At 44.9% G+C, this 19,767-nt stretch overlaps 1 protein-coding gene across 1 annotated transcript in view; it reads left to right on the top strand.

Moving 5' to 3' along the window:
• TRIM72 (tripartite motif containing 72) overlaps nucleotides 1-19,767 on the top strand; it is a 56,300-nt gene that overhangs the window by 15,518 nt on the left and 21,015 nt on the right. The window contains exons 3-5 of the mRNA XM_030210348.1: nucleotides 13,857-13,952; nucleotides 14,037-14,267; nucleotides 14,765-14,787. Coding sequence (XP_030066208.1) covers nucleotides 13,857-13,952; nucleotides 14,037-14,267; nucleotides 14,765-14,787 — 350 coding nt within the window. The remainder of the gene's footprint in view (nucleotides 1-13,856; nucleotides 13,953-14,036; nucleotides 14,268-14,764; nucleotides 14,788-19,767) is intronic.

The raw sequence follows: 19,767 nt of genomic DNA, 5'->3' as shown, positions 1-19,767 counted from the left end.
GCCCTCCCTCCTGCCCACCTGCAGCAACGAGAGGTGACCGGCCATCTCCCTACCAGGGACCACACGGCCGTGAGATCCCGACTGTGTGCCCAACTCGGCCAACTTGCTGCCTGCCGTCGATTCCTTGGCTGGCAACAGGGGATCGAGGAGCCGCATCCAGCGTGGCCACCTCGGGAGACAGAGTCTGCGGAGACACGAGGGTTGCCCCAGAGGAGGTTGCCGGGACCGCTAAGGGCTCGGCCGATGGCACCACGATGCAGGTGACCAGAACAGTGGAGGCAGCGCAGGGTGCGGTGGCAATCACGGTGGCGGTCCAAGGTTATCTGCCTGAGACCCGGTGCATGGCAGTGCAGCCCGAGGCCATTGCCTTTTCCTTTTCCCAAATCCTGCCTCATCCACAAACGCCGCGCCAGAGCTGCGGACCCTTAGCGACCTGGACAGCGCACCTGAAGCCCAACTATATGGAAGGGCATTTCTGGAAAGGCATACAAATGATGAAAAAACATGTACCGGATTATGTCTAAATAGTTTCCTACCTCCAATCATTGTAACAGCTCTCAGAGTCACCGGAGACTCTGCGCCTTGAGGCAACACTTGTAAATCACCTGACTGTGAGTAAATTATCTGTATTTATTTAAAAAAAAACAAAAAAACAAAACAAAGATCCAAGTCCTATCATGCACCCCATCGAACACGTCCTACCAGGAGCCCAAATTGAACTAATACCAAAATGAATACCATCAAATTACTCGCAGAAAGTAACATCATCCCTATCAGGGGCGTAGCCAGACCTCGTCGGGAGGGGGGTCCAGAGCCCGAGGTGGGAGGGCACTGTTTAGCCACCCCCCCCAAGCTGCCGCCACCACATTGGATCCTCCTGCTGACCTGCCAATGATCCCCTTGAACCCCCCTCCCGCCACCAACCCTCCCCCGCCGTCGCCACCTGCCCCGCCGTCGCATCAGATACCTTGTTTGCTGGCGGGGGTCCCCGAACCCGCCAGCCAAAGAGAGTCTTCTTCAGCGCCGGAGTTCAACTAAGTTCCTGGTGTGATCAGCTGTTTCTGACGCCTTACGTCCTGCACGAGCTTACATGTAAATATCAAGGCCAAGGGGTCATTATATGAAACTGAAGGGAAGATCAAAAGGAATGTAAGGAAATATTCCTTCACTGGAACAGATTTCAGGTAGAGATGATAAGAGCCAAAACAGAATTTGTTCAACTTTGCTTGGGTTGGGAATGGATAGACATAAAGGGTCCCTAATGGCAGGGAAAGGGAAGAACATGACCACAGAACAATTAAGATCTATGAAAGCAGAATAGCAAGGCACAAATAGGCAGAATGGATGGCAGGTACTAGGCCTGGTTTATTTTTAGTTACATGTGTACCCCATGCTTTCCCACTCATGGCAGGCTCAATGTGGCTTACATATTGTATACAGGTACTTATTTGTACCTGGGGCAATGGAGAGTTAAGTGCCTGAAGTGGGAATCAAACTCAGTTCCTCAGGACCAAAGTCCACTACCCTAACCACTAGGCCACTCCTTCAATAGCATCATTAACATTATTGCAGAGGAAAAATATGCTTGTTTGCAGATCATGTAAACATCTGCAATATAGCAGACACATAGGGAGGGGTGAAAGAAATTAAAATGGACTTCAAAAACAACTACAAGAAAGGTCCTTGGTTTGGAGAAAGACCTTCATTGCTAACAAGGGTAAAATTACACATTTGGGATGTAAAAGTTCATTGTTCATATATCAACTGGAAGGGCATGAACTGTAAACTTTCAAACAAGAAAGAGATCTAAGTGTAATAATCTCAGATGGCCTGAAGTAAGACAGTTGATGTAACAAAGCAAATGAGAAAGCTGATGGCTGTCTAATTATGCCACTGAGCATATTATCAGGAGCAGGAACTTGGAGGTAATTTTAATTTTGTATTTGCCACTAGCAAGATCTCACCTTGAGCGCTGTGTTTGGTTCTGAAGGACATCCCTTTCCCTTTGAATGGAAGCAGTTCAGAGAAGGGCTACTGAAATGATACAAGGCCAGCAACACTTACCCTTCAAAACAGTATTGGAGCCCCTGCAGGGCTGGCTCAAGGCAAGATGCCGCCTGAGGTGGAGCTAACATTCTGTGCCTCCCCCCGGGTGTTTTACCTCATCACAGTGACATTCCAAACCCAGCAGCGGCAGCGATTCCTATATGCTGCCCTGCCACCGCCAGCACCCACCTCTTCCCTTTACTGCAGCTGCCTAAGCAAAACAAGAAGTTATTTCAGGTGGCCACAGTAAAGGGAAGAAGCGGGTGTCAGCGTCAGCAAGGTAGCGTATGGCAATTGCTGCCGCTGCTGGGTTTGGAACATCACCGTGATGAGGAGCCGAGATGCCGCTCCTGAAGAGTGCCGCCTGAGACCCCCGCCTCAGGTGGCCTAATGGTTGGGCCACCCCTGAGCCCCTGGGGCTGCTGCCAGCAAATTACTTCAACTGCTGTGCAGTGCAGGAAGGAACTCCGGTACATGTCTTGTAGTCTCTAGTCTCACAAAGCTTGCACCAGAGTTCCTTCCAGCACTATGGACTAGATTCTATACATGGTGCCTGAAAAATCCATGCCAAATAAATTTCCACCTAAGCATATTCTATAAGCCACACATAAGTGTAAGAGTGGTATACAGAATATGCTTAGTTGCTATTCCAGGGCCTAAATCTATGTGCATTCATTTACTGCAAGGAAAATGTGATGTAGATACTGGCATATAGATTTATGTGCAGAGGGGCGTATTCTATAACTGTGTATAAATTTATGGAACGCCCATTTCCCTGCCTATAACCACGGCCCTTTTTGGCGCCGCAGATTAGAATTTACGTGCAGTGTGTTACAGAATACATTTAGTGAGTTATGTGGGTAAATTCTAATTAGTGCCACTTAGAACTCATAATTGCTTATTAAGTACTGTTATCAATGCCTATTGGCTTATTAAACCAATTAAGTTACATGCATTGTTACAGGATATGTTTGGATTACAGCTCAGACTGCTAGTAATGATATATAGAATGCGGTCTAAAGCTAAAAGACCTGAGCTGTGCATGTAGCCAGGGTCAGGTCATGTGATAATAGAGCAATTTTTACAGAGTTTCTCACTTGTTGCCCTGGCCATGTTTCAAAACAATATAATATAATTTCAAATTTATATTCCACTATACCTCTCAATTCTTAGTGGAGTACAATCCCAGGAAGCTGGAAATTAACAGGAATTACAAATGAAAAAAAAAGTATATATATAGTCATAATACTACTACAACCATCTCTACCCTGATCAAATATTATTAGTTTCTGCTGTCCAGTACATTTTCTTGAAAAATAAATGTTTTAATATTCCATCTATATGTTTTATAATTCTGCTAAGAAAGGAGATATCTCCTTTCTAAATTTTGCTGCCTGAAAGGCTTAAGACTCAAAATGTAGTCGCTGGAAGATAGAAGGAAAAGTGGGATATGGATTTGGCCTCAATGTCTTTTTTTTTTTTACTTAAAGGTGCTGTTGTATGTATTTTACTGAATAATGGGGGGGGGGGGGGGGAGTTATCAACATGGGCTTATATTAAACAAAATTATCTTGCTTTTTGCAAAAAGCTCAAAACTTGTTTAATGATGAGATTTTTGAGGAGGGAATAATATTCTCTTTTACTGATGTTTGATTTAGGACAGGACGTACTTAGGAGCAGTGGCGTAGGAAGGGCGGGGCGGTGGGGGTAGTCCGCCCCGGGTGTCAGCGGGTGGGGGGGGTGCTCCAGACAGCCCTCGTCTCCTGCCTTCACCCTTCGTTTTTTTTTTTAATCCATTGCAGCGACGCAGGCAGCGCTTCGCGTCTGCCCTGCGTGTGCTGTGAAGAGAGAAAATCACCTCGCTGGCATCGGGCCTTCCCGCGTTGTGTCCCGTCCTCTTCTGAGGTAACTTCCTATTTCCTCGAGGGCGCCGGGCGGGACACAACGCAGGAAGGCCCGACGCCAGCAAGGTGATTTTCTCTCTTCACAGCACACACAGGGCAGACTCGAAGCGCTGCCTGTGTCGCTGCAATGGATAAAAAAAAAAAACGAAGGGTGATGGCAGGAGACGAGGGCTCTGTTGGCTCTCCACGAGGGGGGACGGGACCGGGTCGGGGGGGGGGTCAGATGGGAGAGGGGGATTGGGGAGGGAGGGGGAGCTCAGAGGGGAGAAGGGGATTGGGGAGGGGTGGGGGAGCTCAGAGGGGAGAAGGGGTGGGGGTGTTCAGAGGGGAGAAGGGGATTGGGGAGGGTGGGGGAGCCCAGATGGGTGCTCAGAGGGGAGAAGGGGATTGGGGAGGGTGGGGGAGCTCAGAGGGGAGAAGGGGATTAGGGAGGGAGGGTGATTGGTTACCGTATGGCTCCAGAAAAAGGAGGACGGATTGAGCCAGCTGGGTTTTACTTCCATTGCTTTCAATGGAAAGCAATTGAGGGTGGGGGAGTCCAGAGGGGTGCGCAGAGAGAAGAAGGGGATTGGGGAGGGAGGGTGGGGGAGCCCAGAGGGGTGCTCAGAGGGAAGAAGGGGATTGGGGAGGGGTGGGGGTGCTCAGAGGGGAATGCTCAGATGGGAGAAGGGGTCTGAAGCTGGAACTGGGGTCTGACAAGGGGCAAGAGGGAAAATGGGTCCATGCCTGGGGCAGGTGGGAGAATGGGTCTGGGGCTGAAAAGGGGGGATGCAAGGCATGTGGTGGATACTGGGGGCTGAAAAGGGGATAGGGAGAAGTGGCTGGGGGCTGAAGCTCGGGACTAATGGAAGAAAAGGGCTGGCGACTGGTGGGATAGTGGGGCTGAAAAGGGGGGCAGGTGGGAGATGTGGGATGGGGCTGGAACTAGGGGTAGGTGGAATAAGGGGGCTGGAACTGGGGGCTGAAAAGAGGGGGCAGAGAGAGAGGGGACAGACCCTGGATGGAAGGGGGGGAGTGTGAGGGAGGGCAGACCCTGGATGGATGGGAGACCCTGGATGGATGGGAGAGGGAGGGCAGACGGATTGAAGGGGCAGAGAGAAAGGGCAGATGGTGGATGGAAGGGGGAGAAAGAAAGAGGGCAGACTGGGGCAAATGGTGGATGGAAGGGGCAGAGATAGAGGGCAGATGTGGATGGAAGGGAGAGAGAGGGCAGATGTTGATGGAAGGGGCAGAGAGAGATGGCAGACTGGGGCAGATGGTGGATGGAAGGGGCAGAAATAGAGGGCAGATGTGGATGGAAGGGAGAGAGAGGGCAGACAGTGGATGGAAGGGGCAGAGAGAGAGAGAGGGCAGATGTGGATGGAAGGGAGAGAGAGAGGGCAAATGTTGATGGAAGGGGGAGAGAGAGATGGCAGACTGGGGCAGATGGTGGATGGAAGGGGCAGACAGTGGATGGAAGGGAGAGAGAGGGCAGACAGTGGATGGAAGGGGCAGAGAGAGAGGGCAGACAGTGGATGGAAGGGACATTAGAGAGGGCAGACACTGGAGGGCAGAGAGAGAGAGAAAGAGAGAGCGAAGACAGATGCTGGATGGAAGGAAGACTGTGAAAAGAAGATGAGGAAAACAGAAACCAGAGACAACAAACTGTAAATAAAATACATATTTTATTTTTTTGCTTTAACATGTAAATAAGGTAATCTTTTTATTGGACTAATTTTAATACATTTTGACTTAACTTTCAGAGAACAAACCCCCCTTCCTCAGGTCAGGATAGGATACTGTAACAGCACTATACTGTACTGACCTGAGGAAGGAGATTTTGGCCTCTGGAAGCTAAATGTATTAGTCCAATAAAATGGTATTTTATTTTCTGTATTTGTTTTATTTCTATTTGTTAATTTGTAAAGTGGTGATTGGTATGTGTTAGTTTTTTCAAATTTACATCTGCTTTCTTTATATTTTGCACAGTACTAGGGGACATTTTCTGTTTCTGTGGTGTTGCATTGTATGCAGAGTCTGGCATCGGGGGTTCAGTTTAATTTTTGTCTAAATAGAAAGTTTATTATTACTTTTTCTACAATGGATTAGGGTGTATCTGTGTTTGTGAAAAAGACATGGCTTTCGGTTGGCATTGACTGTGCAGGATCGACGATCTGTACTAATCTGTCTGTTTTCATTTTACAATAGGTGAATTGATGTTCTAGTGTTCACTGTAGTGTTTAAGATGCTTTCCTTTTCCTTGTGTGACTCGTACAAATTACTGCTTATGGTATGGTATAATTGCTCTACATATAGGCCCTGAGTGTTTTGTATTCAGTATGCCTAGTACTGGATTTGGGGGGGGGGGGTGTTAAAAAATGACTGGCCCCGGGTGTCAACTACCCTAGCTACGCCACTGCTTAGGAGGGTCTTGTATCTTTTTCTTATGATGTTTTCTGATGATGATTCTGTAATATCTTTTTGTACACTTCATTGAACCCATTTCTAGGGGAATTAGCTGTCTATAAGACTTGTTTTGATATTGATATTAAGACCATAGGAGCCAGCCAATATTGAGTAAATTCCTTGACTGGGTCCAAGGAGGAGTAATTTCCACTGGGTTTAGCACTCTCAATCATTTTGAAAAGTTGGCTCCTATGATTAAGACAGGTTATTTTAGCACTGATTTGTGCTAATTTAATTCAACAATGGTGGCTGGTGTTTTTTAAAAAAATGCTGAGCACCGATCACGTGGTGCCATGGGAGAGAGCAGTCGCTGAAAAGCGAAGCTCCCAATCCTCCAGAGAATCTAACTCACTAATCGAACAATAGGGGCTTGATCCGACCTGAGGAAACAACTGGAACAGTGAGAAAAGATACAGAAGAGACAACCAGCACTTACTGGGCAAAAATCGCTATAATGGCCTCCAGAATACCGAGGAAAGACAAAGACAAGCACAAGAGCGTGGAGAACAAGATGGCGGACGAACCTTGCTCCTCGGTGTGCTCGGCATGGACGGCAGAGATAACAGCGGAGGTAACCGCTGCAGTAGAAGCTGCGCTAGATAAAAAGCTGCAAGCTCTATATGATAGAGCGGAAGAAGCCCACGAACGGCTGGACGGCTTTCACTTAGACCTAGACCACCTGCAGCAGAGACTTAGCGATGTGGAGGACAAAGTAACAGAAACGGCGGGGCCTACGGAGGAGATGGAGAGAAAAATGGCCGAACTTGAGCAAAAGCTGGACGATTTGGAAAATCGGTCCAGACGTAATAACTTACGTCTCATCGGCTTACCGGAGCACCTGAGAGATTCTGAACTGGTGGAGTTACTGGAGCGGTGGCTCCCGAAGGCCTTACAGCTAAACGTTGCGCTGGGGCCTTTAAGAGTGGAGAGGGCCCACAGAGTAGGGCCGAAAAGAAATACAAATAGCAGACCGAGAGCGGTGATCCTAAAGATCTTAAACTATGGACATAAACAAGCGATATTGAGAGCTATGCGATCGGGTCAAAAACTTCAATATGAGGGGAACAACGTGTTTTGCTTTCAAGATTATTCGGCCAGGGTGGCGGCGGCAAGGAGGGCTTATGCGCCTATATGTGCTGAACTGCATGCCCGAAAGATCAGATTTGCACTGGTGTACCCCACCAAATTACGGGTGACCCACGAGGGATCTGAGAAAGCATTTGAAGAACTAGCAAAGGCGCAAGAATTTATCAATAGCTTATTGCCAAAGACAAAGGAGTGAGAAGATTGAAGGCTGAGAGTGACATGGAATTGGCGGGAGACGAGCCGAAGCACGGCAAGAATATCGAACAGCCTAACAATAGGAATCAGAATCAAAATGACGATTTACAGTAAAGAGCTTGGAACTAGTTACAGAGACTTATTGACCAAGACATGAGACATTAAGAGTTGTGGTTTGAACATAATGCAACCAAGATATAAAACAACTATCCTGAATGGCAGAGAGATTTCACAACGTGAACAATCTTCATTCAAAGGGCAAAATGGATAAGCACTGCTGAGTAAGGTTGCAGAGCTGCGCCTAGCGACACAGTTCTCTGTTGACTGTTTTATTTTATTTTATGTTATTTTTTAATTTGTTTGCTGGTTGTGCACTGTATAGCTGGGTTGGATTAGGAATACGTTTCCAGTTAAACAGACAGAAAGTAATTCAAATGAAGGAGGAAGGGTGCCTATACGTGAGGAGTTCAATTTGAACTCAAAGGGACAGAGGAGGGAAGGGAATATGGGGGACAAGGGAGGGAGGGGGGGGGGAGACGGAGGGTTAGGGGATTTCACAAGGCTAGGATGAGGAGGATTTTACGGATAAATAGAGGGAACAGTTTGTTACAAGAGAATAATGGGAGGAGGGGTAAGCTGGGATACCTCTCTTCTACAGGAAAGTATAATCAACATGACATATCATTAGCTGAGAGGCTAAAGGAAACGTAATGGTAAAGGTAATTTCATGGAATGTGGGGGGGATACACTCCCCTCTTAAACGATCTAAGATTCTGCAAACATTGAATAGATATAAAGCGCAAATAGCCTTTTTACAGGAAACACATCTAAACTCATTGGAACATAGTAAGTTGTGTAAATGGTGGGTCAACGAAGTGATAGATAATCCAGCTCTAAATAAAAAAGCAGGAGTAGCCATACTGCTCCGCAAAGGATTACAATATGTGTTAAACCGTAAAATTGTAGACCTACAAGGGCGATATATAATTCAACATATCACACTACAAGGAAAACCTCTTTTGCTGGTTAATGTATATGCACCAAACCAGTATGACAAAGCATTTTACCAGAACCTTGTTAGGCAAGTGCAAAGTTTTGGTCAACTCCCAATAATCATGGGGGGGGATTTTAATATGGTGTTTGATCCATTGATGGATAGCACGGGCCCCACACGGGTAAGACCAGTGAATTATAGTAAAGGAGTACCCTGGATCTGCTCGAGCCTGGACTTGGTGGACTCCTGGAGATTGCTACATCCAGGAGAGCGAGACTTTACGCATCTCTCCAGGGCCCATGGGACGCAGTCCCGTATCGATTACATACTTACGTCACAGAATAGTGCTACACACTTGGTAGAGGCAGTGATAGGTCCCACACAAGTGTCAGATCATGCTTTGATTTGGGTTACAATAGAGTGGGGGGACACACCAAAGAGACCGTTTAGGTGGAGATTCCCGAGAAAGTTTTACTATGATGTACAATTCCATTCCTTTATGAAGGATAAATGGAAAGATTATGCAGAGCTAAATAGGGACAGCTTTCAATCCGACCCCATACTTTTTTGGGAAGCTGCCAAGGCGGTATTGAGGGGTCATATCATCTCATACTCTGCCCATAGAAAGAAAGCAAGAGAGGCTGAAATGCTTAGGCTGGAAGCAAGGGTACGCAAGCTGAGGCAAACTTATGGGCAAACTCATTCCACTGTTCATAAAAAAGCATATCTGATGGCACAGATTGAATTAAATCATTTAGTGCACACCCGCACACAGCAATCTCAGATATATTACAAATACCAGTTGTACAAACACGCTAACAAGCAGGGGAAGTTATTGGCGAGACTGGCGCATCAAGTGGGAGGCAGACGATGGATATCACATATACAGGATACACAGGGAGTGAGTCATCACAAGAATACTGAGATTGGAAAAGTATTTGAAACCTTTTATGCTCAATTGTATGCACCACCTATGGAGGAGGGGCTAGAGGCAAAGACATATTTAGAGGGACAAAAACTGCCACAGCTTTTGAGGAGTCAACAAGAAGTCCTGGAGGAGGAAATCACGGAGGATGAAGTTAGTTGGAATATAAGAGCTAGTGCTCTGTATAAATCGCCAGGAGTAGATGGGTTCACGGCAGAGTGGTATAAAATTTTGGTGGAAGATATTACTCCCTGTGTGACTAGGGCACTTAACTCGCATGTCCTTAGAGGAGAGTTGCCGACCTCGCTGAGATTGGCACAAATAATTGTGCTATTGAAGCCCGGGAAAGACCCCAGCAGGGCAGAATCTTACAGGCCCATTTCTCTGATATCATTTGAAGCTAAGCTGTTGGCCAAGATACTGGCCAACAGACTGGCCAGATTCCTCCCACACTTGATATTAGACCCACAGGTGGGATTTGTTAGGGAAAGATCAGTGGCAAAAAATCTAAGAAAAATACTACTGGCGTTGGAACAGGTCAAATACATGAAAACCTCCTCACTCCTTATTAGCTTTGATGCACATAAAGCATTTGACAGAGTGAGATGGGACTTTCTGTTTGGGGTCTTAGAGGAATATGGTATTGGAGGATTTTTTAGGGAAGCCATACAGACTTTATACAAGAACCCAATAGCAGAGATATCCGTAAATGGAGTGACCTCTTGTCAATTTCCAATTTGCAGAGGCACTAGACAAGGATGCCCTCTTTCGCCACTCCTGTTTGTACTGGCGTTAGACCCTTTAATTCGGGATATTATGAATTTAGAGGAGATACAAGGAGTAAATATAGGGACCGAACAATTTAAAATCTCAGCATTTGCGGACGATCTGTTAGTCATTCTTAGGACCCCAAAAGACTCATTGGCAACACTTTTGGAAATTTTTAGGGAATATGGGGATTACTCAGGATTTTGCTTAAACTTAGATAAATCTGAGGCCCAGGCATTATGGATGTCTGAGGAGGAATGGGCGAACTTAGGGTGCCCCTTTAAGAGAACGAATTGTTCGTTTAAATACCTTGGCATACAGCTGCCAGGAGATCCGGCCAAATTGTATTCACTAAACATAGCTCAATTGTTAGAACATACGAAACAGATGCTAGAGAGGTGGATAAATCTACCATTGTCATTATCAGGGAGGATCTCGTTGTATAATATGATCCTGTTTCCAAGGTGGCTGTATTGTTTTCAGATCCTACCAATGTATCTAACTCAAAGAGATTGGAAAAAGCTGATGGGCCTCCTCTCCAAATTCTTTTGGAATAGGAGATGCCCACAGATCAAATGGCAAAACCTATTGGACCCATGGAGTCGAGGAGGATTTGGGGTGTTAGATTTAACACGCTACAACAAAGCGAGTTTGCTGAGGCATATAGGGGACTGGTTGTTGGGAACCTCACATTATACCCCAAGGATGATGGAAGAGCAGTGGGTACACCCCCTGAAATTACAATATGTGCTACAAGCAAAGCTAAAGATGTTGCCAGCACATTTACGGAGGAATGTAGTGATCAGACCTCTTAGATTGGTATGGCGAGATTTGGACAGGTTTTGGAAGTTTGATGAACACCATAGTAGACTATTACCTATAATAGGGAATGGTGAATTTTTACCGGGTATAGACGGTCCAAGATTTAGACGATGGCAACAAAAAGGGCTTATCCTCCTCCAGGACATTGTGGAGTCAGATGGGTGTGTCAAAAAATTGGAATCGTTAGGTTTAGGGGAGCTTCAGTGGATAGACAAATTTGCATATCGACAGATTTCACATTATATTGAAAGTCTACCACGCCAACCTCTAGCTATTGATGTACTTACCATGATAGAAAAATTGTTTGAGGTACCCTCAGAGAAACCTATAACCATTTCCTTAATACAGAGACGACTTATGCATAGTATATCACATAGAATGCAAACACACTTACAGGAGAAGTGGACAGAAGACTTAAAAAAAGGAATCACTGCACAAAGAGTACTGAGTAGTATGAGGCATATTCCGCAGAGAATAAGTAATGCAGAGTTAAGAGAGTGCCAAGGCAGAGTATTGTTCCGGGCCTATACCTCCACATATAGACTGTATCATATGGGAGGAATAGACTCCCCACAATGTGGTAAGTGTGGAGGACCACAATGTACATACTTTCACGCCATGTGGGACTGCCCCAATATACAACAATTCTGGGTGGGGATACATAGGTTTCTGACACAAATATTGCACAGACTTATCACAATGAGCCCAGAAAATGTGTTACTAGGAAAGGAGACAATAGGAGGTACCAGTGATGCCCATCTTGATCTTTTACTGTACAGAGCGTTTTTAATAGGGAAAAAATGCATTTTAACAAATTGGGTCTGTCAAGAGGCGCCTTCATATTGGCAATGGCGTAATAGAATACATGCGTTGTTATTCATGGAGCTGCGAGAAGTTCAATGGAACTTTAAGAAACAAAAAAAGTTCTATCTAATATGGAAAGCTTACATACAAGTTTTGGCCCCAAGGGCACGCAGTACTGTTCTCAATCAATTAGGAGGTTTATGAAGGGAAACAGAGTACCATCAGCAATGAGCAAGTAACAATCACTCTCCGCATAGGAACACCTGGCCTTGAGGGGAAGAGGGGAAGGGGGGAGGCAAGAGGGGAAAGGGGAGTGGGGGGGGGGGGGGGTATTAGGAGAAGGGAGAAAAATGTAATTGTCAATACAATTGTATTTGATGGAGAAGACAACTGCGAATCTGCGCATTATAAGATATGTTTTAAGAAAGGGTCTGAAATATTCCACTTAAGCGGTTGCTAATTATTATTACGACAAAAGGCTTAGCTTAGCTTTGGATGGTAGATATAATGTGATGTATCTCTCGCTGTAATGGAACGGGGATGTTTGTAAATGAGGGGGGTGGGGGGAATGAACAAATGTTGTAATTCATAGTTGGATTTTCTAAAAAAATTTAATAAAAATGTTTTCAATTAAAAATGCTGAGCACCCTGGATGAATGTGACCCATATAATTATGACATTAGTCCCCTTCCTTACTGTTAAAAAAGGAACCTCATACAGCAGTGCCCTCTATTCCTTTGTTATTTCTCTTAATCTTAGAACCCTAAGCATCCCATTTTAGGTTTGTACAGGACGTGAAGGGTAGCATTGTAGGAAACAGGAACAGAACTTGTATGTAGATGATGCACTTTTTATATGTATATGTCTTTGATCCTGCTACATCTGATCCATGTGTGATTTAAAAGTAGGAAGAATACAGTCACTTCTCAGAGTGCCAAATAAAATTTAATATGATCAAGTTAAACATACATTATTTAGATTTTGTAGACATGTTGACAAATTCATTGATACTACTGTTCCTTTTAGAGGGAAGGTAGACAGTCTGAAATATTTGGACGTAATCTTGTCACTTAAAGAGGAGTTGTACCAGCTTAATTTTCTACCGTTACTTTTCACCTACAAGCCTGAATGAAAGAAACAGTCTAGGACTTATATAAGTGGTTAGGTAGAGAATTTATACCACTGTAATTACAAAGGGTATCAACACTGAAGATGGTAGCCCAATAAAAGAACTGCACAGCTGAATATTGCTACAGATCTTCAAGGCATCCAAGAAGTATGTACTAAGTCTGGTAGAGAACAGCATCTCTCAAAGTGTTTGTAATTTAAATAGGCGGTATATCAAATCTAAATAAACTAAATATCTACTTCTATGGGAAATGCTATCTACTGATGCTTTATTGAAGCCTGTTAGATATTTGATTATATCTCATCTTTCCATTTTTCTTTAAGGGAACACATCTTTAGATCTCTTAGTCTCATGGCTTACACTGAAGCCCATGCACCATTTTGATGGTCTTCCTTTGAATTGTTTCTGTCTTGTCAACATCCTCCAGAGGTGAACATTATTTTCAAGATGGTATCTCATAAGAGACCTGTATTTCTCTCTCTACTAGTGATGCTTGTGTTTATGCAACCAAGTGCACCAGTTTTCCCAAGTGCTTTCTCAGACTGATTGACTAGGTTGATGCCATCAGAGATCATGTCTTGTACATGTTTGGTGACTGCTAGCTCTCCTTACTTTTATGACCTATGTGTGTGTATACAGAAAGTGGTGGGAGAAAGGTTAGAGGCAGGCTCTCGGTATTGGAATAGGAAGGGTGCTTGTCTCTTTTGCTCCCATTCTCCTTTTGAAATTTCCCTTCAGAAACAACTGCCCCAGCAGCAGGTGCTCCTGCAGGAAGCTCGTGTCCGCAAGGAGAGGACTATTGCACTACTTGATCGACAAATTGCAGAAGTTGAGGTGAGCCAGAACCAGCTTTGCACTGTTCCCATCCCTATCACACTTCAATTCCAAGGTTATAAGCCTCTCTTCCCACATTCCTAGGACACAGTCTCAAAGTTCAAGAGCAATGTGAGGGAACAGCTGAATACCATGCGGGCCTATTTGAATGTCATGGAGTCCTCACTGAACCAAGAAGCAGAACGAGCCCAAAGGGATGCCTCCAGTGCATTGCTGGAGGAGCGCAAGGTAATGACACGCTACCTGGAGCAGCTGCGGCAGATGGAGACTGTCCTAAGTGAGGTGGAGAAGGAAGCACAGACGGAGTTCCTGCGGGTAAGCTATGGAATATACATTGGGGGGTCGCCCCTAAAAACTTCTTCCTTTCTCTTACCAGTCTCTGATTCACCTCTATTTTTATTTCTTTTCCTTTTGTTGTTTCTTCTCTCTTCCCCTTCTTGCGTCTTCTGTATTTTTTTTTTTTAATTTTATTGGAGTGGCCTAGTGGTTACTGCAGCAGCCTACGAACCTGGGGAACTGGTTTCAATTCCCACTGCTGCTCCTTATGTCTCTGTGCAAGTCACTTAACTCTCCATTGCTCCAGATAATAAAGTAATACTTGTATATAATATGTAAACTGCTTTGATTGTAACCACAGAAAGACATTATATCAAATCCATGTCCTTATTTTTTTCTCCTGCCTCTCCATTATCATTTATTTTTTTTCCATTCTCTTTTGTCTTCCTCCTCCTTATCCATTTTCTCTGATTAACCTTTTTGTTGCTCTCTGTGCTCCTGTAAGACATATCTATCTTATTTTCTCTTTCCTACAGAAATACTGTTTGGTAGCAGCCAGGTAAGTCCATGGTTTATGAAATAAAAATACCATTGTTTACTCCCTAAACATATTACTTGATTTCTTCCCCTCAACTCCAAGAACTCAGATGATTTGTGCTTGGTTTTAATTTATAAAATAACATCCAAAGAGTCATAAATTTCAAGAGTTGTAGTAATGCCATCATTCACAGCCTCCAAATGTTGGCTAGCTTGCTTCCTTACTTGTTTCCTGTTTCCTTTTTGGTTCATAGTTCTAGGTCTCCTTTCTTTTTGCTATAGTATAGATTTTCTTAATTTTTTACATATGAAAAATGCTCCATGCTTATCGTCTTTCTTGAGTGGTGTTCTTCAGCTGTCTGTGTTGTATTGATGCTGTGCATGTTCCAGTCGAGTGCCTGCATGGGCTACTAATAAAGATTTGATTGTCAGTTGTATTCATGTTACATAGGGGTCCTTTTACCAAGTCACGGTAAAAAGTGGCCTGCAGTAGTGTGGGCGTGTCTTTTAGACACACACTTGGTCATTTTTTACCATGGCTGGGAAAAAGGCTATTTTTTAATGGGCCTGCTCTAATATTAAAACTAACGCATGCCCATTTATGGTCTGAGCTCTTACCACCACCCATTGACCTAGCGGTAAGGGCTCATGCGCTACCCATGCAGTAACCATGCAGCACGCACCAATGTGGGCGTGCTGCCAGTTACCACCGGGAACGCCCCCCCGCACTAGAAAATTATTTTCTACTGTGGGATTCGGCACACGTCAAACTCAGAATTACCACTGGGTGCACGTGCTACCCTGGCGGTAGTGTTGATTGGGCCTGTACTAACTGCATGTTAGCCCTCCTGCGCCTTTGCAAAAGGGCTCCATAGTGTGGCATCTGCACTGGGATTCAGAAGACAATAGGCATAACAGTTTACTCAAATTCAAACTGGTAGAACTTCTAAGTAGGAAGATCATTCAAAACTTTGCAAACACTTTATATTTCCTTGGGGAAAAAAAAGGATACAGTATGGTATATTTTGCCAAGGATATCCTTGATCTAATTCAGTGCATGGTATTTTTTTGATATAAGAGCCAAAGTGGAGATCAGTTACACTAAACTCAGAGACCTGAATGTCTAACATGCAGACTTCAGCAAAATGGCAAAGTACTTGAAGGAGCAGCTGGCAGGGTGTGGTTGGAGATAAAGGAAGTGGAAGGACAGTGGGTTTAACGGAAAGGAGCTATAAAAATGGCAACCAGGTCTTTATGTAAAAAAAAGTAAGTAAAAGCAAGAGGAAAAAGAAACCTATATGGTTCTCCAAAGTGGCTGCAACAGTAGAGGGGAAAAAAAGGTAGTGTTCACAAAATACAGAAGTTGTCAAAAAGATGAACACAAAGCATACCACATAAAGCTTAAAGAGATGAAAAAAGGATAGCAAATGCACAGACAGATGAAAAAAATGGCAAACGATGTTAAAGCAAGCTGACAAGATATTTTCCAGGCATACTGGCAAAACGAGTAAGGCCAAAGGGTAGAATTACAAGACTCAAAGATACTGAGGTTCAGTGTTTAAATAGTGATTAGGGAAACGCAGAATTGCCAAACAATTACTTGTTTGGCATTTACGGAAGAAAAACTTGGCAATAGGCCACAGATGATTAACAAAGATACATATGGGGATGGCACAGATACCACACACCTTGCAAAACTGAACACGGACAAAGCCCTTGGACTGGATGAAAAACATCCCAGGAAACTGAGAGAACTTAAGAGAGGCTTTGGAGGGTCCTCTAAAGGATGTGTTTAATAGATCCTTGAAGAATGGGGCACTGCCACAAAGGCGATAGCAGAGAAGAGGTGTGAAACTACAGACACACCTTGCTGGTGGGAAAGGTAATGGAGATTCTGCAGATGAAAAGGAGAGTCAGCTTTCTATAATTCAATTGGGTCTTAAGGGAAAAAAAGTTTTGGAACCATTGTCCTAGTTCAAATCTCCCTAGGCCCAGTGTTCATAAAGTACCATTCTTCTGCATTCCCTTATGGTGAGTGTAAGGTCCTCACCACTGCACATACTCTCTCTTCTTTAGTGGTATGATACAGAAGTAAAGCATGAATTGATAATGAGGAAAATACACATATTTAAAGTGTGCTGGTGGATTTAGCTTACAGTTTTTCATTGGTAGCTCAAGTAGAGTTACAGTGGGGGAAATAAGTATTTGATCCCTTGCTGATTTTGTAAGTGTGCCCACTGACAAAGACATGAGCAGCCCATAATTGAAGGGTAGGTTATTGGTAACAGTGAGAGATAGCACATCACAAATTAAATCCGGAAAATCACATTGTGGAAAGTATATGAATTTATTTGCATTCTGCAGAGGGAAATAAGTATTTAATCCCTCTGGCAAACAAGACCTAATACTTGGTGGCAAAACCCTTGTTGGCAAGCACAGCGGTCAGACGTCTTCTGAAGTTGATGATGAGGTTTGCACACATGTCAGGAGGAATTTTGGTCCACTCCTCTTTGCAGATCATCTCTAAATCATTAAGAGTTCTGGGCTGTCGCTTGGCAACTCGCAGCTTCAGCTCCCTCCATAAGTTTTCAATGGGATTAAGGTCTGGTGACTGGCTAGGCCACTCCATGACCCTAATGTGCTTCTTCCTGAGCCACTCCTTTGTTGCCTTGGCTGTATGTTTTGGGTCATTGTCGTGCTGGAAGACCCAGCCACGACCCATTTTTAAGGCCCTGGCGGAGGGAAGGAGGTTGTCACTCAGAATTGTACGGTACATGGCCCCATCCATTCTCCCATTGATGCGGTGAAGTAGTCCTGTGCCCTTAGCAGAGAAACACCCCCAAAACATAACATTTCCACCTCCATGCTTGACAGTGGGGACGGTGTTCTTTGGGTCATAGGCAGCATTTCTCTTCCTCCAAACACGGCGAGTTGAGTTCATGCCAAAGAGCTCAATTTTTGTCTCATCTGACCACAGCACCTTCTCCCAATCACTCTCGGCATCATCCAGGTGTTCACTGGCAAACTTCAGACGGGCCGTCACATGTGCCTTCCGGAGCAGGGGGACCTTGCGGGCACTGCAGGATTGCAATCCGTTATGTCGTAATGTGTTACCAATGGTTTTCGTGGTGACAGTGGTCCCAGCTGCCTTGAGATCATTGACAAGTTCCCCCCTTGTAGTTGTAGGCTGATTTCTAACCTTCCTCATGATCAAGGATACCCCACGAGGTGAGATTTTGCGTGGAGCCCCAGATCTTTGTCGATTGACAGTCATTTTGTACTTCTTCCATTTTCTTACTATGGCACCAACAGTTGTCTCCTTCTCGCCCAGCGTCTTACTGATGGTTTTGTAGCCCATTCCAGCCTTGTGCAGGTGTATGATCTTGTCCCTGACATCCTTAGACAGCTCCTTGCTCTTGGCCATTTTGTAGAGGTTAGAGTCTGACTGATTCACTGAGTCTGTGGACAGGTGTCTTTCATACAGGTGACCATTGCCGACAGCTGTCTGTCATGCAGGTAACGAGTTGATTTGGAGCATCTACCTGGTCTGTAGGGGCCAGATCTCTTACTGGTTGGTGGGGGATCAAATACTTATTTCCCTCTGCAGAATGCAAATAAATTCATATACTTTCCACAATGTGATTTTCCGGCTTTAATTTGTGATGTGCTATCTCTCACTGTTACCAATAACCTACCCTTCAATTATGGGCTGCTCATGTCTTTGTCAGTGGGCAAACTTACAAAATCAGCAAGGGATCAAATACTTATTTCCCCCACTGTATATTCAGGTACAATATGTATTTCTCTGTCCTCAGAGTTGAGTAAATCTAGACCTTATAATCTCTCTTGGAACCCAACAGGACTCTGGAGACAGCTCAGGCAGCTGAAGAGAAGCAAATTTTACACATTCAACATTCAGGCCAGGGACTAGAGATTGGGATGCAGAAGAGATCCCCGTGTTCTGTGTGATTAAAGTCAAAGTCAGAATCAGAAAGCAGCCCAATCTCCTCAGCTCTTTGGAGAACAACTCCAGAAGAAGAGGGAACCAGATCTGTATTGGCCAGTGTGGCACAATGAGGATCATAGTCCTTCAGTGCTGCTTGGGTTTTTCAGCAGTCTTCCCTATTAGAGGGATTGCAGGATACATATACAGGAGACCCTCCCCCCCAATCCAGGAGGAAGGCAGCTGATGCTAATCTGCTGTGTCACCTGAGCCTGGAGCAGAACTGAGGGACCTTCTGTTGAGACACGTGACAAAAAGATCCACCGATGACGTGCTCCACTCTTGGAAGATCATCTTCTGGGCAATGCTCGTATTGAGAGACAACTCGTGCAGCTGCATCACCCTGCTCAGTTTATCTGCCAGGCTCTTCTGCTTCCCCACCAGGTATGTGGCTCGGAGCACCATGCTGTGATTGGTGGTCCACTGCCACATCCTGCTTCCTGACAGAAGGGGTAGGATCCCATACCCCCATGCTTGTTGACATAATACATGGCAGCCTGTTTGTCTGTCTGAATTAAAATACTTTGGTTTCACAGCCAATCTCTGAAATCCTTTAGAGCACTGCAAATCGCTCGCAGCTCCAGGAGGCCGATATGAAGTAAAGCCTCTTGAGTGGAAGAAAGCCCTTGGGTGTGATGCCCATCTACATGTGCTCCCCATCCCAGGGTGGATACATCTGTTGTCAGTATCCACTAAAGGTGGTGGAATTTGGATGGAAGTCCCGGGACCAAATCAGACCAAATTATCCACCAGAGAAGAGACTTGGCCAGGTTCCTCATGGCCAGATGCCACAGGTAAGCGAGGGTCAATTCCTCAAATGGAGTAGAGCCAAGGAAGTGACATGGACAGTGGAGACCATGTGGCCCATTAATCTCAACATCTGCTGAGCTGTGACTTGCTGGTTGCTCTGAACCTGAGTGGCAATGGCAACGAGAATGTCTGCTCATTCCAGTGGCAGGTACACTTGTGCCTACACCGAATCTAGCAAGGCTCTTATGT

This window comes from Microcaecilia unicolor, chromosome 7 (assembly GCF_901765095.1).
Source record: "Microcaecilia unicolor chromosome 7, aMicUni1.1, whole genome shotgun sequence".
Taxonomy (NCBI): domain Eukaryota; kingdom Metazoa; phylum Chordata; class Amphibia; order Gymnophiona; family Siphonopidae; genus Microcaecilia; species Microcaecilia unicolor.
This window is presented reverse-complemented; position numbering and strand designations above follow the sequence as displayed.